Source organism: Petromyzon marinus, unplaced genomic scaffold (genome assembly GCF_048934315.1).
Source record: "Petromyzon marinus isolate PM22_M1 ecotype Great Lakes invasive population unplaced genomic scaffold, UKy_Petmar_22M1.pri1.0 PM_G_Scaffold_56, whole genome shotgun sequence".
Lineage (NCBI taxonomy): Eukaryota > Metazoa > Chordata > Hyperoartia > Petromyzontiformes > Petromyzontidae > Petromyzon > Petromyzon marinus.
The window spans coordinates 478,728-505,484 of record NW_027423009.1 but is presented as its reverse complement, the minus strand read 5'-3'; the positions used below and the strand labels follow the sequence as shown (position 1 = coordinate 505,484).

Below are 26,757 nucleotides of genomic sequence, written 5' to 3'. Positions count from 1 at the left end.
TGGTGGTTATGGTGGTGGTTATGATGGTGGTGGTGGTTATAATGGTGGTGGTGGTTATGATGGTGGTGGTCATGGTGGTGGTGGTGGTTATGATGGTGGTGGTGGTTATCATGTGAGTTGTATTAGCACTCCACTGAGATTGACGTTCCACAGTGATTTATAATAAAGGCTGTTACAAGTTCTACCCGCCTCGTGATTTACAATTCCATTTACGTATGAAGAAGGTGCGCAGATCCGGACAGTAATTACGTTTATTTTTTATTAAACTCATGATATTTAATAAAAAAAATTAAGTGAGGTAAACTACCTTAGCCCTCAGGTCTAAATGCGTAAAAAGAGAAGCGTGTGTATTCCCGTAATATGAGCACCGTATTTTCCCGCATATAACCCGCAGACGCATACACACCCCGTGTCAGCATGCGAGCTCGCATGCTGACAAGGGGTGTGGCCGACTCAAGCTACATAGAGCGACATTAACCTGGGGCTGCTGCTGCTACTGCTGATAGCGGGTGGTGGTGGCTGCTGATAGTGGGTGGTGGTGGCTGCTGCTACTGCTGATAGCGGGTGGTGGAGGTGGCTGCTGCTGCTAGCGGGTGGTGGTGGTGGCTGCTGCTGATAATAGGTGGTGGTGGTGGTGAGGGCTGCTACTACTGATAGTGGGTGGTGGTGGTGGTGGCTGCTGCTAGCGGGTGGTGGTGGTGGTGGTGAGGGCTGCTGCTAGCGGGTGGTGGTGGTGAAGGCTGCTGATAGCAGGTGATGGTGGTGGTGAGGGCTGCTGCTAGTGGGTGGTGGTGGTGAAGGCTGCTGATAGCGGGTGATGGTGGTGGTGGTGAGGGCTGCTGATAGCGGGTGGTGGTGAGGGCTGCTGATAGCGGGTGATGGTGGTGGTGGTGAAGGCTGCTGATAGCGGGTGGTGGTGGTGGTGGTGAGGGCTGCTGATAGCGGGTGGTGGTGGTGGCTACTGCTGATAGTGGGTGGTGGTGGTGGTGAGGGCTGCTACTGCTGATAGTGGGTGTTGGTGGCTGCTGCTGCTAGTGGGTGGTGGTGGTGGTGAACGCAACTTTGAAGGGGGCGAGGGTCTAAACCAAACAAACAGGAGAGAGGGGGGCACCATCAGTCGAACGTGGACTCGCCGCCCACACGCCGGCTGTGGCGAGGACGCAGCATCTCCTCCCTGCTGTCGTTGCCGCTCCACTCAACGGATGCCGAAACGGCGAAGGAGGCGGCTTCAACGGCGCAGCACAAACACAGCAGGGAGACGGCTTCTTCAACTGAACAACGAACACTACCAGCCACCATGGTCACCATGATATCGCCGCGTCCTGGCACCCCACGGTAGCCCCGCAGGCGGCTGGGCGTGACGGTGAGCGGCTCGGCAACGGGAAGAGTTCGCGAATTTAAATCCTGCTCGTGCAAAACAAAAGCAACGGTGCATTTTGACGGTCAGCAGGTGAAGACCCCCCCCCCGCTCGCTGAGCTGCTGCTGCTGCTAGCTGCCAGCTGCCGATGACGACCACGAGGGACGATGACCGTTTGGCCAAATGATCCCGTTGAAATGTAAATTTGCCGACGGTCTAGCGACAACGTAACCGCGTCGTTACGGGTCAACGCCACCACCTCCCCGACGACAGCGTCGCCAGGCAGGGCGTCCTCCCCGACGACGGCGCTTCACGAGCCCATTGGGGGAACCGCGGACGCGTCGTCGTCGACGTCGGTGACGTCCACGGTCACCACGGTGACGGCGCTCGGCGAAGTCGCCGCCCCTCCGGCGGCGTCGTCGTTGTCATCGTCGCTGGCGGCGGCCGCCCACACCGTCAGGTAGTGGTGGCGGCGCTTCTCGTAGTCCAGGGCCTTCGCCGCGACGCGTATTACGCCTGGGCACACGCGGCACACGCGACGCACGTCTGTGAGACGGAGAGACGGAGACACACGGACGGGGGAACCCCCCCACGGCCCGAGGGGACCGCCGCCTGCGCCCCGCGCCGCGTCTCTCACCGAGCCTCCGGTCGACGTCGAAGGCCCCGAGCTCGTTGCCGCCGGCGATGCCGTAGCTCACCGCGCCCCCCCCGCCGAGGACGGCCGCCACGGCGACGACCACGTTGCCCGGCGCTGCGTCTTCCGGCACGGCGGCGCGGTAGGCCAGCTGCCGGAACGCCGGGGCGGCGGCGACGCCGCGCTCGTCGTCGTCGTCGTGCAGGGACACGGAAATCACCGCAGTGGAGGACGCCGTCGCCGAGGCTCCGCCGCCGCTGTGGGCGAGCACCGTGAGGTTGTAGACGTCGCGGCTCTCCAGCGGACGCTTGACGGTGATGACACCCGAGCGGCCGTTGATAGCGAAGCGGTCGCCGGCAGAGTTCAGCAGAGAGTGAGTCACCCTGCGGTGGGGGCCTACAATACACGGCGACAACAACAACAACGGCCGTTCGCCACCGAGTGGCGGCGACGTCACCACGGCGCTTGTGCCAGGCCAGGTGCACGTTGGGGACACGTGGAGTGTCGAATGCCCGCCGGCAGGAGGTCACGGGGCAGACCCAGCAGGTGCCACGGGTTCACTGACCGAGACAAGTGGCCGATGCACCACCTGTGCCCCCTACTTTGCTTCAGCCACCCGGCGCTCCGCTCGTTGTTGTGAGTGTCGCTCCTCCGCCCTCCATTGTTGTTGGAGGGCGACTGCCTCCAACTGCCCAGTAGCGTCCTTCACGAGCCTCCTCCACAGAGGCCGATCTTGACACCGCTGGTACCGGTCATCGGCAAGTCCACTCAGCTCCACATCCTCCTGTACCACATCACTTCATCTCTTCGCGCCCGTTCAGCCCCCTATATCCGGCCAAACAGGAGCTGCTTGGGCTTGCGGTGGCTGGGCCATGTGGGCTACACGACCGAGCCAACGCAGTCTTGCCTGCCGGAACTCACCGATAAGAACATGTCTAGATTGCCAAAGATCCCATGTGTAGCCTCAGGCTGTAGGGGCAAGTGCTGTAAGAGAGCAGCACCTATGAAGGCCGGCACCGTGGCACACGAGGGGGTGGGTGGCCAGCACCATGCCCGGCCGCCTTTGTCTCTCGAGTGGCGATGTTCGCCAGGTTCGTAGCGCTGCGCGCTAACCGCTACCCATAATGTACACACACACGCGCACATACACAATCAAAGTCACGCGTGGGCGCGTGTGTACGTCGTCACCGTCGCCACCGTCGTACCCAGGTCGGCGTCGACGGCGCGCGCGCTCGTCACCGCCGTCCCTACACCGGCGTGGCTCAGGCGCAGGGCGACGGCGCGGGGGGGCGACCCCGTGAGGAAGCGCGGGGCCGAATCGTCCACGTCCTCCACCCTCACGAGGACCTCCGCCCGGCAGGAGCGGCCGCCGCCGTCGGTCGCGGCCACGGCGAGCGCGTGGGCCGGGGCGGCCTCGCGGTCCAGCGGCGCCAGCGTGAAGAGCTCCCCTACGCGGGGCCACGCCGACGAGAGAGACGTTAACCACCTCGCCCGCTACACAGGAGGTGGACGTGAAATTTGATCACAACCCCGACGGCTGCGAGAGCGCGATGGAGAGAGCGCGATGAGCGTTACCGCTGACGGAGTCCAAGCGGAAGAGATTCGCTCCGGCACCGTGTAGCGAGTACCCGATGGTTCCGTTAGAGCCGGAATCGGAGTCACGGGCTGAAACCCTCAGCAGGAAGACTTGTGGGGCGACGTCCTCCCGCACGGTAACGTTGTACCACAGCTGGGGCACCGTGGGGCACAGCGGTAGTGCAGTGAGCCCAAAGGTGAGGGAGAGCCGGTAGTCGAGGCGACACTTATTTAACAGTAACTATAGCACAGGGTCTCTAACACGAAGGGGGTGACGGCCCCTTACGCCCGCCATCTGGGGAGGTGTGGCCTCTGGGCTATCGTGTCCTATCGACTGGGACCACGTACACTCTCAGCCCTGCGGCTAGGGGCCCTAGGGGGAGGCTACTTTGACCCAACCCGGCCAAAGTCCTTGGGTCCGACCACTTTCCCTCACAGCCCCGGCCCTTACAAGGACAGTGGGTCTGGGGGTTCCCAGGGTCCTACTCTAAGCCCGGTCTCCAGTCTTCAACTTGAGAACTGCGGAACCCATTCAGGGGTCCGGCTTTTATACTCCGCCCCTGGCCACGCCCTCTCCGCCCCTGGCCACGCCCTCTCCACCCCTGGCCACGCCCTCTCCGCCCCTGGCCACGCCTTCCTTCCAGAGTGTTCCAGGGGATCCTAGAATATTCCCACAGCCCCCTTATTGGGGTCTTGGGAACCCCGGTGGCCCACATACCACCCCCTACTGGCGTCTGTCCGCCAGTGCAGGTAAGTATACCGTGTGTTCATGGCGTTACAGCAGTACGGTGGTGTGGTAGGGTATGACGAATCTGTGAGCCTGTGTGGCGAGTCTACGGTTACGGGTACCTTGTCACACACGGGGCCGTTGTCGTTGACGTCCAGCACGGTGACGGCCACGACGACCGTCCTCACCAAGGTGCCGTCGGTGGCCATCACCAGCACGTGGTGGCGTTCCTGCTCCTCCCGGTCGAGCGGCCGCTCCAGGCGCAGCGTCCACTCGCCCCCCCTCTTGACGGGGCCGAGGGAGAAGTGGCCCAGCGGGTCGCCGCCTGTGGCCAGCGTGGACGGGGGGTGGGACGCGGACGTCGCTCGCCGTCGAGACGGAGAGTGTGACGAAGAGAGTGTGATGAAGAGAGTGTAATGACGAGAGTATGATGACGAGAGTCGGTTTAATGCAGAGGCTTCCGCGAACAACTGTGAATGCGGTAGTGGGTTCACTCCAACACAACAGGTGTAGTGGCGTACTAGTAGACTACACTATACACTACTGTACACTACCTGTCAGGTGGTACGTAAGATCCCGGTTTTCCGGCGCGGCGTCCGCGTCGTCCGCCTGGACGACAGCCAACGCCAGGCCGGGCGCGGCGTCCTCCGGCACTCGGACGTCGATCACCGAGGCCGAGAACCGCGGGGGGTGGTCGTTGGCATCGCTCACGATGACGAGCACCTTGGCGACGGCCGGCGGGCGCTCGGGGCGTGCCGGGTCGAAAGCCTCGACGAGGAGGTGGTGCCGGTCACGGGCCTCGCAGTCCAGCCGGCTCAGCGTGCTCACCCAGCCGCTGCGGGCGTCCACCATGAAGAGCGGCTCCGCTTCTCCGGCGTCGCCGCTCTCGCGCAGCTCGACCAGGTTGTGTACCGGCTGAGCACCTCCGTCTCGGTCCGTCGCTGAGGGACGGGTCGGGGGGAGGATGGGGGGGGGGGGTGTTGTATGTAGGCCCTTTTTCCAAATTGATATTAAGAATGATTTTGCCAATATTTGTTTTATCAATCATGGTGTCGCTTGGAGGCCAGATGGGGTGAGGTGAACACCCTCCCTCCCCTCACAGCAACAGCCTCTCACACACAACCGAGGGACGGAGATAAGCCATAAAAGAATCAAACCAGGGTGAGACTGAACAGATGGCTTAATAAATCAGAACACACGGACACACGTACAACCAACCCCCCCCCCCCCCCCCCCCCCCACAGCACAGAGCGAAATCAAAGGAAGTTCCGATCCTTGGTGAGAAGGCGGCAGAGGAAGAAATTTGGCATAAGAAGAGAGACACGAGCCATACATCGTCATCACAGCTACCGGCGGCAGAAGACGGCGACCAACTAGCGAAGACGACAGCCAGCCACCGAGGTCGATCAGTCACCAAAGAGTTCTGCAATGTCAAGCCATCAACGTCGAGAAAGGGCGGAAAGCGCCAAGCATCGACCGAGCCAGCATCGCAGAGAACCAGCGGCATGCGCAATCGACACCGCCAGGGGAGAGCACGCCGCTGCGTCAACAGCGTCAGGCGGGGTCCCCCACCTGCCCTGCTGTTTCCAGGCCTCGTCCCTGCGGACACTTCCTCCCGCCGTGATATTTTCCCACCACACAGACACCCACACAAAGACGCGTTTGTTGACCGAGTCAGCCCAGCGCCGCACACGGTTGCGTTACCTCTCACTTGCACGAGCAGCACTCCGCCTGGCAGGTTCTCCAACACGGTGGCCTCGTAGACGCTCGACTCGAACACGGGCGCTTCGTCCTCCACGTCCTCCACACGCACCGTCACCGGGACCTGCGCCGTGACGTCGGCTCCGCCCCGCCGCCACGTGGCCCTCACCTCGAAGCGGTGGCTCCCCGCGGCCTCGCGGTCGAGCGCCCTCGCCACCACGATCCGCCCGTCGCCGGCGACCACCGCGAACGCGCCGCCCCCGGCGCCGTCATCCGCCACCCCGCTGCCGCCGCCGGGCACCGCGGCGTACGCGGCCGCCTCGTCGCCCGCGAGCGCGGCCGCCACAGCGCCGACCACGCTCCCCGCCCGCGCGTCCTCCGTGACCGTCAGCTCGTAGGCCGCCTGGGCAAAGGCCGGTGCCGCCGTGCCGGCGGGCAGCACGGCGACGGACGTGGGGACGGCGGCGACACGCCCGCCGCCGTCCTCCGCCACGACGAAGAACGACAGCCGCGAGCCCTCCAGGCCGGCGAGGCCGCCCTTGGTGATGACGCGGCCCGTCAGGGGCTCCACCTCCAGGACGTCCTCGGAGGCGTCCGGCTCCCGCCCCTTCCGGAGCGAGTAGACGACGGCCGCGTTGCTCCCCTCGTCGCGGTCCGTGGCGGCGACCCGCAGGACCGCGGTCCCCTTCGCGGCGCTCGCCGGCACTCCGCCGGAGTACTCAGCGGCGACGAACCGGGGCGCGTTGTCGTTCTCGTCCGTGGCGACGACCCTGACCGTGGCGAAGGCCGCCCTGCCTCCGCCGTCCCGGGCCACGACGCGGACGTCCACGGCCCTCTGCGAGGGGTCCTCCCTGTCGAGGGGCGCCCTCGCGAAGATCCGCCCGCTCCCGTCGACGGTGAAGCGCTCGCGGGCGAACCGGTTTGCGATGGAGTACGACGCTCGCCCGAACGCGCCCGCGTCGGCGTCCGTGGCCCGCACCGAGGCCACCGGGGTCCCCGCCACGGAGTTTTCGGGAATCTCCGCCGCGTACTCGGCCCGCTCGAAGGCGGGGGCGTGCCGGTTGGTGGGCCGCACGTCGACCGCCAGCGTGGCGTCGCCGACGAACGCGCCGTCCGTGGCCGAGACTCGGAGGTGGTAGCAGGCGGCCAGCTTCTTCCGCTCAAGTGGGACGGCGACGGAGACGACGCCCGTCTCGGCGTCGATGGCGAAGCTCGCTGGGTCGTCGTCGCCGGAGACGATGGCGTACCGCAGCCGGTAGGCGTCCGACGCGTCGGCGTCCAACGCCCTCGGCGCGGCCACGAAGTGCCCGGGCCAAGACAGCCGGCTCACGGACGCCTCGTACAGCGGCCGCTCGAACACCGGCGCGTTGTCGTTCGCGTCCTCGACGGCGACGGTCACCGTGACGTCGGAGGCGAGGGGAGGGGAGCCGCCGTCCGTCGCCCGCACCGAGAAACGACGGAGCCGGCTCCGCTCGTGGTCCAGGGGCGCCGTGGTCACGACCAGCCCGCCGTCCGGGTCCACGTAGAATCCCTCGCCGCCCTTCTCCCCGTCGTCCACGATCTCGTAGCGGAGCGCCCCGTTGGGGCCGGCGTCGGTGTCGACGGCGCTCACCCGGACGACGGAGGTCCCCGGGGGCGCGGATTCGGACAGTCTGGTGGCGTAGGCGCCCCGCGCGAAGAGCGGCCGGTTGTCGTTGACGTCCCCGACGACGACGTCCAGGCTCGCGTCGGCGTGCAGGCCCGTCGTCGGGGAGGCGGCCCGCACCGCGAGGCGGTAGTTGGCCCGCGTCTCGCGGTCCAGTGAGCCGACAACGCTCACGACGCCCGTGCCAAAGTCGACGGAGAACTGGTCGAAGGGGTCGCCGTCGACGATGGAGAAAACGAGCGGCAGGCCCTCGGGACCCGCCGCGCGGACGTGAGCGATCGGCGCGGGCGGCCCGACGTCCTCGGGCACCCACGCGACGTGGGAGAGACTCTTGAATGCCGGCGCGTCCTCGTCGAGCACCGTGACCGTGACGCCGACCGCAGACGAGAGCGGAGGAGTCCCGCAGTCTGTCGCCACCACGGTCACGACGAAGTCCTTGCCCGACGCGCCCGGGGCGAAGCTCGTCCTCAGCAAGATCTCGCCGCCGGAAGGGCGGACGCGAAATCGGCCGTCGCGGTCGTCCCTCAACGAGTACCTCACCCTGGCGTTCTCGCCGACATCCCGGTCGAGGGCCGCCACAGTGAGCACGGCGCTCCCCGGCGCCGCCGCCGCCCCGACAACGGCGCGGTACGGCAGGCCAACGAACGCCGGGGCGTTGTCGTTGACGTCTTCGACGGCCACCTCGACCACGGTGCGAGCGACGCTCGGGCGCGCCCGCGAGCCGCCCCTCACCTCCACCAGCAGCTCGTAGCGATCGCGCTCCTCCCTGTCGAATGTGACGCCGGCCGTCTCCAGGACGCCCGCCGTCGGCCTCATCCGGAACGCGCCGCTCGGGTCGAGCAGGTCGAAGACGAGCGGCTCGTTGAGGTCCCCCCCCGTCGCGACGACCGCGGCCACGACGGCGCCCGCCGCGCCGTTCTCGGGGATGCGCGCCGAGATCTTTGGCGGAACCCGCAGCCTGCCGCCGACCGCCCGCACGGAGACCTTCACCCGCGCGGCGCTCCGAAATTTCCCGTCGGACACCTCAACCCCGAGGTCGTAGCCGGCGGCGAGGAGGGAGGCGTTTCGCACCTCGACGTCCCCGGTGCGCGCGTCCATGGCGAACGCGCCGCCGACGTTTCCCGAGGAGATGCGGTAGGTCAGCGCGGCACCGACGTCCGGGTCGGAGGCCGCCAGGGTCAGCAGGCGGACGCCGGCGCGGGTCGGCACGGTCAGCGTCGTCTCGTACGCGGCCGTCGAGAACGCCGGCGGGCAGTCGTTGGCGTCCAGCACGGCGACCGTCACCTCGGCCGGCGCTTCGGCGGACATCCTCGGGCTGCCGCCGTCCGAGGCGGTCACCCGGAAGCGGAACTCGGCCGTCGTCTCGCGGTCGAGGGCCCTGGCGACCCTGATGGCCCCCGTGCGCGGGTCGACGGAGAAGTACTTCCTGGCTCCGAACTCGACGATCCCGTAGGCGACCGTCGCGCGCCCCTCGCCGTCGTCCGCGTCGGCGGCCCTGACGACGAGCGGGATGCCGTCCGGGTCCAGCACCGGGGTCCCCGCCGCCGCCTCCTCGCCGACGGCCCCGTGGTAGCGAGGGCGGTCGAAGACGGGCCCGTTGTCGTTCTCGTCGAGCACGCGGATCGTCACCGACGCGTCCGTCGAGAGGCCCGCCGCGTCTGTGGCCCGCACCGTCAGCCGGTACGACGGCGTCCGCTCGCGGTCCAGCGGCCGTTTGGCGGCGACGACCCCGGACGTCGGGTGGATGTCGAAGGCGCCTTCGGGATCGCCCTCCCGTATTTCGTAGGCGACCGTCGACCGGCCAGAGGCGCTCACCGCGAGCACGAAGCTCCCGGGCGCGGCCCCTTCGGCGACCTCCGCCGAGTAGCCGCCGCCGCCGCCTCCGGAGGCGAATTCGGGGGGGACGTCGGCGTCGGCGGCGACGACGACGACGCGGACGGCGGCATTCGTGACGCGGCGCGGGCGCCCCCGGTCCACCGCCCTCACCGTCAGCTCGTAGGCCTCCACCGCGGAGCCGTTCAGCTTCCTCGCCACGAAGACGACGCCCAGCGCGCGGTGGACGGCGAAGGAATTCCCCACGTTTCCTGCCGGGAGAATTCGGAGGAGCGGGACGGGCGCGAGTTCACGTCACCGAATCCGGAGGGAGACGCCGAGGGCAAACGACGCGGGGGAAACCGCGGCGCCCGTCGGCTCCCGAGCGATCCGAGTTGGACCCGCGGCTCGCGACTCGCTCGGGGAGAGGGACGCGACGGAGAAACCATGACGCTGGAAACGTGCCCCTGTGCAGAAACTCCCCCCCCCCCCCCGGGGCGGTTGGGAGGGGCGGCGGGAGTGGCAGCGGAAGCGGCGGTCACCGTATCTGATGCTATATCTGACGTCGGCGTTGGGGCCGTCGTCGCGGTCCGTCGCCGTGACGCGCACCACGGCGGAGCCCACGGCCGCCGACTCGGCCACGCGGGCCTCGTAGGGGCCGCCGGTGAAGCGGGGCGCGTGGTCGTTGGCATCGTCGACGCTCACCGCCAGCGTGGCGTACGCTCGCCTCACGGGGACCCCGCCGTCCTGCACCTGCTCGCGCGGGTGAGAGAAAGAGAGTGAGAGAGTGAGCGAGTGAGAGAGTGAGAGAGTGAGTGAGAGAGTGAGAGAGAGTGAGAGAGAGAGTGAGAGAGAGAGTGAGAGAGAGTGAGAGAGAGTGAGAGAGAGAGAGAGTGAGTGAGAGAGAGAGTGAGAGAGAGTGAGGGAGAGAGTGAGAGTGTGAGAGAGAGAGAAAGTGAGTGAGAGAGAGAGTGAGAGAAAGTGAGAGAGTTAGAGAGAGAGTGAGAGAGAGTGAGTGAGTGAGAGAGTGAGCGAGAGAGTGAGAGAGTGAGAGAGTGAGAGAGTGAGAGAAAGTGAGAGAGAGAGAGTGAGAGTGAGAGAGTGAGAGACTTTGACTTTTAAATAAACTTTATTGTCCAGCAGCAAATGCCCTGGACGGTTCCGGTGCTCCATTGCGAGAGTCGCCAATAAAAAAGCCAACAATGTCCGTGCGCGTCATCGCGCGCAAGACCATCGACACCAGCCACAGGCAACAACCTCGTCACCGTCAACACAAGCGCACATATCGAAAAACAACACCGTTCTGCAATGACACAGAAGCGGGAAAAAAAACGGGTCCAAAGTGCGAACCACGCGCCGCCCCCCCACGGTACGGGTGAACCCAACCACCAAAACCAAATCAAAATCGGTCCGCACGTGTCACCGCGTGCACATCCAAATGACGCAGCTGATCGCCGCCAATGCAGGTAGGTATACAGACCGCCTCAGTGGACGTGCTGCACACGAGGCACGCACAGCACACCTCCTGGCGTGGCCACCGCCAGCTTAGGTGGCTCACGGTCCACCGCCAGCCTCTAGTGATCGCGTGCGCAGAGGAAACCGTTTCGAGTCCGCGCGCGTCATCGCGCACCTTGCCCTTTTAAATCCCGAGGCCACAACGCTAGGTGTTGGTGTTGGCGGTGGCCGCAGGGGGGGGGCCCTTTAGCTGGGAGGAATACCTCCTCTCTGCCTTCCGTACTAGAGCCTCCACCTTGTCGGCTTCCTTCCGGCTGCAGACTTACCTTTGCGGATCCTTGCAAAGTGGTCACGCGGCCTGCATGAAGGCCAGCGCGTCGGGGAATTGCTCTCTGAAGGTGCCCGCGCGCCCCTTGAAGGGGTGTCGTACATAGTCAATGATGGCCCCTGGGTTGTACTCTATCCCCCTCCGGACTCGCGGGCGGCTCGTTTCACTTGTGTTCTCAACAACGTTGGACCTTAACCACCCGTCGTCCCTGTAGGTGTTGTTGTTGTTGTCGTTATTTTCGTTGCTGTTGTTTTTACAGTCGCCTTGTATGTTCTCTTGGGGCTTGGCGGCCGCCTCTCGTGTCAGGCCACCCCGAGCCGGGTTTTTCTTGGGCTTGGGGTGGTGTACCTCCGCGGGTCTAGCAGCCATCGCCCCGTCAGACGGGGAGGCGGGTTGCTCGTCTCTCGCGTGCGCCGCGGCACCGTCAGGTGTCACGGCACCCTCGAGCGCCGCGGCACCGTCAGGCGCGGCGGCGCCGATGAAGGTGATGGTGGTAGTGGTCGTGAAGCCTTCAATAGCTGTACCGGGGGAATCTCCATATGGTACAGATATAAAGGGAGGCTGATCGATGCCCGGGCGCGGTCAAGGGATGGCTCCCTATTGCTCAACCACGTTATGTATGCTGATGATTTGGTAATAGCTGCTCATTCAGAGGAGGTGTTGGAGACGCTGCTGCTGAGACTGGAGCGTGCCACTAAGAGGTGGGGCCTTACCATCAGCCCCACCAAAACTAAGCACCTGCCTGGGTATTTTGTACCATCGGACACTACACCCCCACAACTCCCAATCGGTGATGGGGCAGTTGTGGAGAGAGTGGAGAGTTTATCATACCTGGGCAGTGTGCTTATGACCGGCTCCAGTTTAACAGCAGAGGTCTCACTCCACATCAGTCGAGTGGCAATATCTTTTCATCAGTTGCGTAAGGCTGTGTGGAAGCTACCTGGTCTGTCGCTCCGCACTAAGCCTCAGGTCTTCTTGGCCACGGTCATTCCCACCCTTCTCTACGCTTGCGAAACGTGGACCCCCCTAATGGAACATCTTCGCCGGTTGGAAACATTTAGGCTGGCCTGCCTACGATCCATCCTGGGTTTAACCAGACTGGATTGTGTGAGGAGCTCACAAATCCTTGAAAGATCTAGGAAAGGTCCCATCGGTGAGCTCCTCCGGCGGGCAAGGCTGCGATGGCTGGGTCATGTAGCCCGCATGCCCAGCCACCGCATGCCGAAACAGATTTTGTTCGGCCGGATTGAGGGGGCTAAACGGGCGCGGCACGGGCTAGAGAAGAGATGGAGTGATGTGTTACAGGAGGACGTGGAGCTGAGTGGACTTGCCGATGACTGGTACCAGCGGTGTCAAGATCGGCCTCTGTGGAGGAGGCTCATGAAGGACGCTACTGGGCAGTTGGAGGCAGTCGCCCTCCAACAACTACGGAGGGCGGAGGAACGACGCTCACAACAACGAGCGGAGCGCCGGGTGGCTAAAGCACAGCAGGTTGGCACAGTAGGGGGCACAGGTGGTGCATCAGCCAGTCATCTCAGTCAGTCGACCCGTGGCACCTGGGTCTGCCCCGTGACCTTCTGCCAGCGGGCGTTCGACACTTCACGTGGCCTCAGTGTGCACATAGCCTGGCACAAGCATCGTGGTGACATCACCGCCACTTAGTGGTGAATGGCGGTTGTTGTTGTTGTTGTTGGTCTGCAATTCCGGAGCGGCCAAGGCTGGGTCCGGCTCCGACGGTCGCTCTGCTACCGCGACGTCGTCCGGCAGGTGGAGTCCGCCGTCGTTGCTCATCCCGTCCCGCGGCCCAGGTTCGCCGTCGCTCCCCGTCGCCGCTTCCGTGCGGTCCTCCGGCTCGCTGTTGTCGCCGGCGACCACCGTCCGCATCGCGGGGGCCCCGACGCGTCCCGCTGACGCGGGGTCGCTCCTTGCCCTCCGCTTCCTCCGCCAGGGAGGGGCGGACGGGCGGACGAAAACGTCTCCCTCGTCCTCGGTCGTCCGTGCCCCGCAGTCAGCTGCCAGGACGGCGAGATCACCCCGCTGCCCTCCCTGCTACTGCTGTTGTTGATTTTGGTGTTCTTCTTGTTGTAGTTGATGGCGGTGCTGTTGCTGCGGCCGCTGCTGCTGTGTCTGCTGCTGCTCCGCCCGCCCCGTTGCGGGCGGAGCAGCAGGCGCGGCGGACTCGCTCGCCCTGTTCGGGCAGTTCCTCCGGGCGTGGCCGCTGCCTCCGCACCCGGAACAACGCATCCCCGCCGTGGATGCGTGTACTGTGTACACGTGGCCCTGCACCGTGTACTTAAAGTTAATGTCTAAGTCCGTGTTGCCGTCCTTCAGGACCATAAAAACCTGGCGCTGAAGCGACAATACGTGCGCCGACCCGGGGTCCCTCGTTCGTAGAGGCAGCAGCGTGACTTTCGACACCGCCGTCCCGTAGCGTTGGAGGTCCCGCAGCAGGTCGGCGCCGCTCAGAAAGGGCGGCGTGCCCGAGAGCGCCACCCTGACGGCGGGCGTGGCGAGCGGGGCGCACCGCAGGTGAAGCTCACCCACGGTGAGCCCCGTCTCCACCAGGCGCGCCGCCATCGCCTCCTCCGCCACGTACACCGTGACCCCTCCGCTCTGCCGCTGGGCCGCGACGACGCCGGCATAGCCGACGTCGTCGCGGCCACCGCGGCGGCGACGACGGCGATCCCGGACGGCGGAAAGGTGGCGAAACCGTTCCTCCTCGTGAGAGTCTCCAGCGCGGTGTGCTGCACCATGGTGGTGGTCGGCAGCAGCCACACCTGCGCACGTGTTCGCTGTAGTTGTCGTCGTTGTTGTTGTCGTTGTAGTTGTCGTCGTTGTTGCCGTTCTCTGTTCAGCCCACGAGCTGCTCGGAATAAATTTTCCGGGACGACTCAGTGAGCAAAAATAAAGAAGAAATCAAAGGGAATAAACCATTACAAAACGAGGGGAAGAGCGATGTTTAAACTCCCCATTGTAACCTCTCTCAGGCTTGGCCTAATTTATGGAAAATCAGGCCCCCATTGATCCAGGTGAGCAGCGCGGAACTTCACCTGGACGCAGCCTCCTCCGCGCATGCGCAGAGAGAGAGAGAGTGTGAGAGTGAGAGAGTGTGAGAGTGAGTGAGTGATAGTGAGAGTGAGTGAGAGAGTGAGAGAGCGAGAGAGTGAGAGAGAGTGAGAGTGAGAGAGCGAGAGAGCGAGAGAGTGAGAGAGTGAGAGAGAGAGTGAGAGAGTGAGAGAGAGAGTAAGAGAGTGAGAGTGAGAGAGAGAGTGAGAGAGTGAGAATGAGAAAGAGAGAGAGAGTGAGAGAGTGAGAGAGAGAGTGAGAGAGTGAGAGAGAGAGTGAGAGAGTGAGAGAGTGAGGGAAAGAGTGAGAGAGTGAGAGAGTGAGAGTGAGAGAGAGTGAGAGAGTGAAGAGAGAGAGGGCTGAGCGGAGCGCTCGCTCCGAACGCCCCCGGACAGGAGGCTTTCGCGGCAGACGCCATTCTCGGTGGAGGGACGTGCTGGTTGCGTGCAACGTGTCGTCGTCCGACTGTGCCACCGCCGCCTGACATGGCCGGTCGGCAAGGTTTTGTGTCACCCAAACAAAATGTGGCGATTTAGTTACACGGCTTGTTTATGTGACAAACTACACTATACGCATTACTATGCAGTACACCGCACACTGTGGTCACCACGCAAGACGGTGGTCATGGCGTCGTCGTCGTCGTCGTCGTCATCATCGTCGCCTTCGATCAGCAGTCGGCTACGTACAGTTGCGGACGAAGTTCAACGGACACACACACACGTACACACACGTACACACACACACGTACACACACGTACACACGTGCACACACACACATGTACACACACGCACACACACACACGTACACACACACGTACACACACGTACACACACACACACGTACACACACACATGTGCGCACGTACACACACGTACACACACACACGTACACACGTACACACACGTACACACACACGTACACACGCGCACACCCGGCGTGGAGTCACGTACTCACCATGACGGTGAGTACGTGGCTCCACTTGGCCTCTCGGTCCAGCCTCTCGGCGACGGTGACCTCGCCAGTGACGGGGTCTACGCGGAACAGACGCCGGCCCTCCACGGCGTCGCCGCCGCCCACGCCGACGAGGAAGAAGGAGAGCCGGGCGGCGGCGGCGCCGGCGTCGGCGTCGGTCGCCTCCAGCCGCAGGATCCGGGAGGCGCCGGGAGAGGCGTCCTCGGTGACGGTCGCCTCATAGAGGTCACGGGAGAAGCGGGGCCGGTGGTCGTTCACGTCCTGCACCGTCACCACCACCTAGCGGGGGGGGGGGGGGGGGTGAGTAAAGTGGTGATGCGGGTGGCGGTGGTGGTGGTGGTGAGGAGGAATTGGCAAGAGGTGCCGATGCACCCGGCACGTCTCACGCGGCCACCGCGGCAACCCCCGGCCTCGTGACGTCACCGCGTCGCCCTGACGGCCTCGTCACGCCCACCTTGTGCGACAGACAGACAGACACGCACACAGACACACACACACAGACACACACAGACACACACAGACACACACACAGACACGCACAGACACGCACACAGACACACACAGACACACACAGACACACACAGACACGCACAGACACGCACAGACACACACACAGACACACACACAGACACATAGAGACAGACACAGACACACACAGACACACACAGACACACACACAGACACACACACACAGACACACACAGACACAGACACACACACACAGACACGCACACACAGACACACAGACACACACACACAGACACACACACAGACACACACAGACACACACACAGACACACATACACAGACACACACACACAGACACACACACAGACACGCACACAGACACACACAGACACACACAGACACACACAGACACGCACACAGACACACACACAGACACGCGTGCCCGCCCACCAGGGTGGTTGAAGCGTTGGTCCCGTCGGTGAGCGTCACGGTGAGCCGGTAGGAGGAGCACCGCTCGGCATCCAGCGGCTTGGCCACCTCCACAACGCCGCTGTGCTCCGTCACGTGGAAGCTGCGCTCCACGTCACCGCCTGTCCACAAGCGGCGCCCCCCTAACGTCATCATCATCGTCACCGTTAACACACCATCATCATGTCACCGTTAACACACCATCATCGTCACCATTAACACACCATCATGATGTCTCCGTTAACACACCATCATCGTCACCGTTAACACACCATCATCATGTCACCGTTAACCCATCATCATCACCATTAACACACCATCATGATGTCACCGTTAACACACCATCATGATGTCACCGTTAACCCATCATCATGTCACTGTTAACACACCATCATGATGTCACCATTAACCCATCATCATGTCACTGTTAACCCATCATCGTGAGGTCACCATTAACACATCATCATCGTCATCGTTAACACATCATCATCGTCACCATTAACACACCATCATGATATCACCGTTAACCCATCATCGTGATGTCACCGTTAACCCATCATCGTGAGGTCACCATTAACCCATCATCGTGGTGTCACCATTAACACACCATCATGATGTCACCGTTAACACATCATCATCATCGTCACCGTTAACACATCATCGTCACCGTTAACCCATCATCATCGTCACCATTAACACACCATCATCGTCACCGTTAACACATCATCATTGTCACCATTAACACACCATCATCGTCACCGTTAACACATCATCATCGTCACCATTAACACACCATCATCATGTCACCGTTAACCCATCATCATGTCACCGTTAACCCATCATCGTGAGGTCACCATTAACACATCATCATGAGGTCACCATTAACACACCATCATGATGTCACCGTTAACACACCATCGTGAGGTCACCGTTAACACATCATCGTCACCATTAACCCATCATCATCATCACCATTAACACACCATCATGTCACCGTTAACACATCATCATCGTCACCGTTAACACACCATCATGATGTCACCATTAACCCATCATCATGAGGTCACCATTAACACATCATCATCGTCACCATTAACACACCATCATGAGGTCACCGTTAACACATCATCATGAGGTCACCATTAACCCATCATCATGAGGTCACCATTAACACACTATCATCGTCACCATTAACACACCATCATGAGGTCACCGTTAACACACCATCATGAGGTCACCATTAACCCATCATCATGAGGTCACCATTAACACATCATCATGAGGTCACCGTTAACACACCATCATGAGGTCACCGTTAACCCATCTTCATGAGGTCACCATTAACACATCATCATGATGTCACCGTTAACACTTCGTCATGATGTCACCATTAACGCACCATCATCATGATGTCACCGTTAACCCATCATCATGATGTCACCATTAACACACCATCATGATGTGGGGTGGGATGTGGAATGTGTGTGGTGGCACCACGTGACCTGTGATGCTGAACCAGAGGAGGCTCCCCGCCGTGCTCTGCGTGGGCAGCGCGATCACCACGGAGCCCACGGCGGCCGTCTCCAACACGGTGACCGCGTGCCGGCTCAGGCCGAAGGCCGCGGGCGTCTCCGGTGGCCGGGGAGCGGCGATCCACTCCACGTGGATGACGGCCGTCGACGGCAAGGTCGGCGGTTGCCCCGAGTCCCTGGCTTCGATCTGCGGGGCGGGCAACGGCAAGATCGGCGAGTTCTGCTTCACGGTGGGGGGTCAACATTGTCAAGCGTGTCCATGAGGATGAGGGGGGAGGACCGCGAGGGGAGTGTGCCCAGTACCAGGATGGAGTGGGATGTCCCCGCACGGTGCAAGTCGCTCCGGCTGTAGACGACTCCGTGCTCATCGGAATAGTAATTGTGTTGCCACCCGCGGACGGTGTACAACAGCATGCCGTTGTTGCCCCAGTCGGCGTCGGCGGCGTAGACGCGGGCGATGGCCACCACCGTCGGCTCCTTCGCCGCCACCGCGTAAACGCGCGTGAGGTTCCTGCGGAAGCGCGGGGCGTTGTCGTTCTCGTCGGAGACGCTCAGCGTCACCGCCACCCTCGCTTCACGCGGGGGCACGCCGCCGTCCACGATGGACACCTGGCGCCGGCGGGCGGGACGCACGCAGACACACGCGCAACAACAACAACGACCTCCACTAAGTGGCCGTGACGGCACCACGACGCTTGTGCCAAGCCATGGGCACGTCGAGGCCACGTGTCGAACGTCCGCTGGCAGGAGGTCACGGGGCACACCCAGGTGCCACGGGTCGACTGACTGAGATGAGTGGCCGATGCACCACCTGTGCCCCCTACTGTGCTTTAGCCACCCGGCGCTCCGATGGGTCTTTGTCCAGATGTTTTAATGATTTGTGAGCTCCTCACACAATCCACCCTGGTTAAACCCAGGATGGATCGTAGGCAGGTGAGCCTAAATGTTTCTAACCAGCCAAAGATGTTCAATTAGGGGGGGTCCACGTTTCGCAAGCGTAGAGAAGGATGGGAATGATTGGCCGAGAAGACCCGAAGCTTAGTGCGGAGCGACAGACCAGGTAGCTTCCACACAGCGTTATGCAACCGATGAAAAGATAATGCCGCTCGACTGATTCGGAGTGAGACCTCCGCTGTCAAACTGAAGCCAGTCATGAGCACACTGCCAGGGTATGGGAAACTCTCCACTCTCTCCACAACTGCCCTATCACCAATTGTGAGTTGTGGGGGTGGATTGTCCGATGGTACAAAATACCCAGGCAGGTGCTTAGCTTTGGTGGGGCTGATGGTAAGTCCCAACCTCTTAGTGGCAAGCTCCACGTTTAGCAGCAGCGCCTCCAACTCCTCCTCTGAGTGAGCAGCAATTACCAGATCATCGGCAAGGTTGAGCAATAGGGAGCCATCACTTGACCGCACCTGGGCATCGATGAGCCTCCCATTATATCTGTACCAGATGGAAATTCCTCCGGTACAGCTATTGAAGGCCACTACCACCACCACCACCATCACGGTGACTCTCACCTCCAGCTCGTGCTCCGCCTGCCTCTCTCTGTCCAGCCGCCTGCTGGTGGTGTGGATGACGCCTGCAACGAGTCCGTTCACCGGAGGTCAACAACAACCATCCCACGCCGGCCGGCACACGCACGCAGTGGGGTGGGGTGGGGGCCAACGTGGATAGTAAATGTTGCTGGATTTGCTCACCAACACACCGGTTAGTGCTGTACTAGTAACGAATTGGCACATTCTGTAGTGTATAGTTGTGTCGTGCATAATGTAGTGTACACTATACACTACATTATAATTGTAAATGTTATAGATTTGCTTTCTACACTACACTATAATTGTAAATGTTCTGGATTTGCTCTCCACCACCACCAACCCCCACCTGTCGCGTTGTTTATGGTGAAGAATCCCTGTGGGTCTCCGCTGACGATGTTGAACGTGAGGCCCCTGCCCCGGGCATCGTTGGAGGACATGGCGGCGGCGTTGTCCAGGTCCCAGGCGTCCACCTGCACTGCCCTGACGCCCCCACGGTAGTTCTCCGCCACCGCGGCCTGGTACCACGGACGCGATGCCCGCGGGGGGTTGTCGTTAACGTCCTGGGGGGGGGGGGGAGAGACACACGGTACTCGCATTGTGTGTCGTTTTAAAATGCAGGGGTGCATACGCATGTGTGTGTATGTGTGTGTGTACTTGTGTGTGTGTACGTGTGTGTGTACGTGTGTATATACGTGTTGTGTGTACGTGTGTTTGTGTGTGTGTATACGTGTGTGTGTGTATGTGTGTGTGTGTATATGTGTGTGTGTGTGTGTACGTGTGTGTGTATATACGTGTGTGTGTGTGTATATACGTGTGTGTATACGTGTGTGTATACGTGTGTGTGTGTATACGTGTGTGTGTGTACGTGTGTGTGTGTATACGTGTGTGTGTGTGTGTGTCCTCCAGAAACAACGAAAAGCCACTACGGGTGGCCATGTGGAATGTTTGAATGCTCACAGCGGAGGAGAGGCTGCCACTCCTCTGTCGGGAGCTGGACCGGTACCACCTGGATCTATGTGGCATTCAGGAGGTCCGGTGGACTGGCTCTGGCTCCTGCCACTATGAGGGGCGGACAGTCCTCTACTCGTGGCAGCAGACTGCCAAACAACAGGGTGTGCCTCTTCTTTTGAACAAAAGAATGAAGGGGGTGTGGGAGCGTGGCGGTGAGGTGTGGGAAGCTGTAAGCCTCAGGCTACTTTGGGCTCGCCTTCCCATCAACCGGAGGCAAGGCATGGTGGTCGTGGTTACTTATGCCCCCACCGAAGATGAACATCCGTGGAGGGATGCAGGCAAAGCCGATGAGTCAGATGCCTTCTATGACCTCCTGTCACAGGTGCTGGCTAAAGTGGCCCCTCGGGATAGAGTCATCATGTTGGGTGACTTCAATGCCTGAGTTGGTCATGATACTGGCACCTGGTATGGAGTGATTGGAGGGCATGGGCCAGATCAGCTCAATAACAACGGTAGGAGGCTGCTAGATTTTTGTGCAGCCCATGGGCTTGTAATTACCAACACGCTGTTCCGGCATCGGCGCATCCACACAACATCATGGTTGCATGCCGGGTCCAAGCAAGAACATCTGCTGGACTACATAGTGACGGACCAGCGGATGCGAGCCCTCGTCCTTGACACCAGGACCTACCGTGGAGCTGATCTGCCCTCTGACCATCGACTAGTCATCTGTAAGATGCGCCTGCCATTCTTCCACTCCGGTGGTAGGTGTACACCCAGGACCCCATTCCAACCTAAAGTGGCCTGGTCTCAGTTATCTGATGAAAGTTGCAAGCGAGAATTTCATCATCGCTTGCGGCTGGGATTGGCATCGTCCCTGACTCCTGATGTCGAGGGTAAATGGGCGAGGTTTAGGACTGTGACATGCAGCTGCAATGGCTGCTTTGGGTACACGGTCCAGACCTCCCCAGAGACCCTGGCTGACAGAGGAGGTGTTCAGGATGATTGAGAAAAAGCGACAGGCCCACTGTCATCGGCTACAGAATCCCACGTCAGAGAATGAGGAGACTTACCGCAGCCTTCGCTCGGAGGTTCGGAGAGCCGTGAGGCGCTGCAAGGATGGGTGGTGGTCGCGGGTTGCTGAGGAGATGGAGTCTGCCTCAGTGGCCCGTGATCACAAATCTCTATTTAACTCCATCAAAAAAGTAACCTGCAGCGCCACACCTATTACCATCATTAGGGGAAAAAACGGTGATCCAATCTCCAACCCCCAGGAACAGGTTTTTAGATTTGCTGAGCATTTCTGTGAGGTCCTGGGGGAGGGAAAATCCCTCAGCCAGAAAAACATCGTGGCACAAAGTGAGGATGACCCTGCTGAGGCTGCGGTGCCTCAAATATTGGAAGAAGTCACCCCCTGTGAGTGGCTGGCTGAGGTGCCATCTGTTGAGGAAGTCCTGAAGGCAATCCAGAGTCTGAGACCAGGAAAGGCAGCGGGCAGAGATGATCTCCCAAGCGAAATGCTGAGGGAGGGTGGCGTTTGTGCACAGACTGCCCTATATGACATCATAACAACGGTCTGGACCACTGGACGGGTTCTGCAGGATTGGAAGGATGCCATGGTGGTCCCCCTTTTTAAGAAGGGGGACCGCACAGACTGTAACAACTACAGGGGCATCTCACTCCTCAGTGTGCCGGGAAAGGTCCTGGCAAGGATTATTCAGCATCGCCTTGCCAGGCACGCTGAGGAGAGGCTTGCGGAGCCCCAATGCGGTTTCAGGAAAGGGCGGTCCTGCACAAATGCCATATTTTCTGTCCGTCTGCTACAGCAGAGGTGTAGGGAATTCCAACAAGACCTACATATCTGCTTTATTGAGCTGGTCAAGGCCTATGATACCATCAGTAGGCCTGGGCTCTGGGTTGTTCTTCGTGCTTTTGGAGTACCTGACCCTCTGCTCACGATCATTAAGGACCTTCATGATGGTGAGTGGGCCCGGGTAAAATTACGTGGCCGGGAGTCCGAGCCATTCCCTGTACACCTTGGGGTGCGACAGGGATGTCCTCTGACTCCCACATTATTTAACATCTATTTTGACCAGGTAGTTCGTGAAGCCTTCAATAGCTGTACCGGGGGAATTTCCATATGGTACAGATATAATGAGAGGCTGATCGATGCCCGGGTGCGGTCAAGGGATGGCTCCCTATTGCTCAACCACGTTATGTATGCTGATGATTTGGTAATAGCTGCTCATTCAGAGGAGGAGTTGAAGACGCTGCTGCTGAGACTGGAGCGTGCCACTAAGAGGTGGGGCCTTACCATCAGCCCCACCAAAACTAAACACCTGCCTGGGTATTTTGTACCATCGGACACTCCACCCCCACAACTCCCAATCGGTGATGGGGCAGTTGTGGAGAGAGTGGAGAGTTTCCCATACCTGGGCAGTGTGCTTATGACTGGCTCCAGTTTAACAGCAGAGGACTCATCGGTTGCGTAACGCTGTGTGGAAGCTACCTGGTCTGTCGCTCCGCACTAAGCTTCAGGTCTTCTCGGCCACGGTCATTCCCTCCCTTCTCTACGCTTGCGAAACGTTGACCCCCCTAATGAAACATCTTCGCCGGTTAGAAACATTTAGGCTGGCCTGCCTACGATCCATTCTGGGTTTAACCAGACTGGATTGTGTGAGGAGCTCACAAATACTTGAAAGATCTGGGCAAGGTCCAATCGGTGAGCTCCTCCGGCGGGGAAGGCTGCGATGGCTGGGTCATGTAGCCCACATGCCCAGGCACCGCATGCCGAAACAGCTTTTGTTCGGCCGGATTGAGGGGGCTAAGCGGGCGCGGCACGGGCTAGAGAAGAGATAGAGTGATGTGGTACAGGAGGACGTGGAGCTGAGTGGACTTGCCGATGACTGGTACCAGCGGTGTCAAGATCGGCCTCTGTGGAGGAGGCTCGTGAAGGACGCTACTGGGCAGTTGGAGGTAGTCGCCATCCAACAACAACGGAGGGCGGAGGAGCGACGCTCACAACAACGAGCGGAGCGCCGAGTGGCTCAAGCACAGCAGGTTGGCACAGTAGGGGGTACAGGTGGTGCATCAGCCAGTCATCTCAGTCAGTCGACCCGTGGCACCTGGGTCTGCCCCGTGACCTCCTGCCAGCGGGCGTTCGACACTTCACGTGGCCTCAGGGTGCACATAGCCTGGCACAAGCGTCGTGGTGACGTCACCGCCACTTAGTGGCGAATGGCGGTTGTTGTTGTTGTGTGTATACGTGTGTGTGTGTGTACGTGTGTGTGTGTACGTGTGTGTGTATATACATGTGTATACGTGTGTGAATACGTGTGTGTGTGTATACGTGTGTGTATACGTGTGTGTGTATATACGTGTGTGTACGTGTGTGTGAGTTTCCGTACCTGCACGTCCACGTAGACGTGCAGTGTGGAGAAGCGAGGGACGACTCCGCGATCCGTCGCGCGCACCGTGAGCCAGTAGCTGTCAGCAGTCTCCCGATCCAGCGGCTGCACCGTGACGATCATCCCTGCCAGCGCGGAGCGCCGTGCACGACACGCGGCAGAGACGGGCGCCGGCGTGAGCCGTCAGTCGGCATCGTGAGCCGTGAGGAGGAGGATGGGGGGGGGGGGGAAGGGAGGAAGGAGGGGGGGGAGTAGGTGCGGTTTACCATTCTCTGGATGAATGCTGAAGACGCCCAGGCCGGATTCGTCCACGAGGGAGTACCGCACCTCCCCGTCGATCCCCCGGTCTTCATCCGTGGCCGTGACGGTGACGACGACGGCGCCCACGGGGGCGTCCTCCCGCACGGCGGCGGCCGCCGCGAACTCCGTGAACCGCGGGGCGTGGTCGTTCTCGTCCACGTCCGCCACCTCCACCGTCGCCCGGCAGGCGGCCGGCGGCGGCCCCCCGGGGTCGCCGTCGCGCGCGGCCACCGTCAGGTCGTGGCGGCGCCGCCTCTCGAAGTCGAGCGGCCGCGCCAGATGCAGGGCCCCGCTCGTCTCGTGCACCCCGAACGTGCTGCCGTCCTCGTCCTCGCCCGACAGGGAGTAGCGCACCTCCCCGGCCGGCCCCGCGTCGGGGTCGCGAGCGTCCAGCCAGCCGAGGACGGCCCCCACCGGGAAGTCCTCGGGCACGCGGAGGCGGAGGGGCGCCGGCGCGCACGCGGGCGCGTGGTCGTCCACGTCCTCCACCGTCACGGTCACCATGGCGACGGAGGAGAGGCGGCTCTCCTCCGGCGCCAGGTCCGACGCCTCCACCAGCAGCGCGTGCTCGGCGCGCCGCTCGCGGTCCAGCGGCGCCGCCACCTCCAGGGCGCCCGTCTCGGCGTCCACGCGGAAGAGGTCGGTGTCGGACAGCAGGCGGTAGCGCACGACGCCCGCGGCGCCCGCGTCGCCGTCGGCGGCCTCCAGCCGGAGCACCTCGCGGCCCGGCCGCGCGCTCTCCGGCACCCGGGCCTCGTAGGCGCGCCGCAAGAACTCCGGCCGGTTGTCGTTGACGTCCGAGACGACGACGCGGAGGGCGGCGCTCGCGGAGCGCCGCGGCGTGCCCAGGTCGCGGACGACGATGTTCACGAGGTAGGAGGCGGCGGCCTCGCGGTCCAGCGGCACCAGGACCCTCACGACGCCGGTCTCCGCGTCCACGGCGAGGCCGCTCGCCCCGCCGTCGTCCGTCAGGGCGTACAGCAGCTTCCCCTCGAAGCCGTCGTCCGGATCCGTGGCCTCTATTCGGGTGACCTCGGCCCCGACTGGCAAATCTTCGCGGACTTCCACGGCGACCGCCGGGGCGGCGAACGCCGGCGCGTGCCGATTGACGGCGCCGGCGGCGAGGGGGCGCGGGCGGTCTCGCCATTGGTTTGCCCGGTGGAGCCACGCGACCATCCTCCGGGCGATCCCCGTCTCCACGCACCGCCATGACGGCGCCCGTCCGGGAGCGGCGTCCACGACTGAGACGTTCAGGAACGCCGTCTCCGCCGAGAGCTCCCCGTCGGTGGCCGTGAGGCCGAGGCGGAAGGCCCCCGCCGGCCCGGCGGCGACGTCGGCGAGGGAGCGCGCGAGCGTCACGACACCGAGGGTGCCGTCCAGCGCGAAGAAGCCGCCCTCGTTCCCGGACGCGATGCCGTAGAGCACCGGCCGGAGCTCGTCGGCGTCGATGGCCGACGCGGTGAAGATCGGCTCGCCCGGCCGGAGGTCCCGGGGGATCTCGCCCACGCAGTCTACGGACTCGAAGACGGGCGCGTTGTCGTTCATGTTGGTGACGTTCACCATCACAGTCGCCTCGGCCTCCCGGCGGAACGGAGTCCCCCAGTCCGAGGCTCGCACGCGCAGCCGGTAGGCCCCCGCCATCTCCTCGTGGTCCAGCGGCCCCGTCGTGACGACGATGCCCGTGCGAGGGTCGACGGCGAAGGGGCCAGGCTCGTCCTCCGCCAGGCCGTACGTCACGCGGCCGTCGTCCCCCTCGTCGTCGTCGGCGGCGTGCAGGATGAGCACGAACGTGCCCGCCGGGACGTCCTCGCTCAACGAGGCGGAGTAGTTGGGCCGCTCGAAGACCGGGGCGTGGGCGTTGTAGTCCGCGACGTCGATCGCGACCCCGGCGACGCCCGGGCCGGCGTACGACAAAGCCGAAAACAGCGGATTCAGGTCGTTGCGGTCCAGCACCTGGACGAAGACCGTGGCGGACGCCGAACCGCGGCTGTTCTCGGAGAACGCCTTCACCCCCAGCGTGTAGCCGTGGCGCTCCTCGCGGTCCAACGGCACGCCCCTCGTGCGGACGCGCAGGAACCAAAAGTCGCCCACGACGAGCCCCTCCGCCTCGAACGCGGCCCCCTCGTCCCCGGACACGACGGCGTACCGGGCCCCGGGGGCCGAGCGGCCGACGTGGATCCCCATCTTGTCGTGGCTCTCCACGTACGTCCCGGGCGCGGAGTTTTCGTAGACGGTGGCTTTGTAGGACAAGCTGGTGAAGCGCAGGGCGGGCTTCGGCCGGCCCCGTTGCCCGTCGAGGCATTTCCCGCACGGCGGCAGCAGCAGCAGGAGCAGCAGCGGGAGGAGCGCCGAGGCCATCGTGTTGGGCGTCAGGCTCTGCGCCCGAGAGCCGCCGACGACACGGAGCCGCGGTCGGAGAGGTGGGCGACGCCAAAGTCTGGCGCTCCCAATGGGGTGTCGGTCCTCCTCCTCCTCCTCCTCTAACATGTCAGATCAAGACCAAACACAAACCAAACTATTTTTTTTTGCCAGGTAAGGCACCCCGCTGAGCTACCGGGTAGTGCTTTTTGAGAAGCGAATCGGCTGTCGTGAACGATAGCTCAACAAAGTGGCTCATCATCGTCGTCATCACCTCGTGGACATTTATAATTACAGCAGCAGCCAAATACTTGAAAAGGCACGTTTCTACAGGCACAGAGATCCACAGAAACCCACCCACTGCGAGACCAGAGAGACCCACTCACCTTGGTAGGGTGTGGGCTGGGCCGCTCCCCCGGCCACGCTACAATAATACTATCTAAGCGCAGTAATAATAATAT

At 62.1% G+C, this 26,757-nt stretch overlaps 1 protein-coding gene across 1 annotated transcript; it reads right to left on the bottom strand.

Moving 5' to 3' along the window:
* Positions 1 to 253: 253 nt before the first annotated feature.
* On the bottom strand, positions 254 to 26,412 carry LOC142918166 (protocadherin Fat 1-like). The gene is made up of 16 exons (XM_076062280.1): positions 23,905 to 26,412; positions 23,639 to 23,763; positions 19,627 to 19,840; positions 19,263 to 19,324; positions 18,046 to 18,351; positions 17,713 to 17,929; positions 16,193 to 16,332; positions 15,257 to 15,553; positions 9,995 to 10,205; positions 5,999 to 9,724; positions 4,849 to 5,235; positions 4,417 to 4,619; positions 3,568 to 3,721; positions 3,198 to 3,440; positions 1,996 to 2,388; positions 254 to 1,874 (listed from the first exon to the last, which is right to left on the bottom strand). The coding sequence occupies exons 1-16, from the start codon at positions 26,294 to 26,296 to the stop codon at positions 1,669 to 1,671; spliced, it is 9,276 nt and encodes a 3,091-aa protein (XP_075918395.1). The 5' UTR covers positions 26,297 to 26,412; the 3' UTR covers positions 254 to 1,668.
* Between the last annotated feature and the right edge of the window lie 345 nt (positions 26,413 to 26,757).

What these genes read in the sequence shown, in the direction of transcription:
- LOC142918166 (XM_076062280.1), bottom strand. Translation starts at nt 26,296, where the DNA reads ATGGCCTCGGCGCTCCTCCCGCTGCTGCTCCTGCTGCTGCTGCCGCCG. An exon ending in CACCATAAACAACGCGACAG is followed by an intron (nt 19,325 to 19,626) that starts GTGGGGGTTGGT and finishes GACTCGTTGCAG; the next exon opens with GCGTCATCCACACCACCAGC. An exon ending in AGGCGGAGCACGAGCTGGAG is followed by an intron (nt 18,352 to 19,262) that starts GTGAGAGTCACC and finishes CGCCGGCGCCAG; the next exon opens with GTGTCCATCGTGGACGGCGG.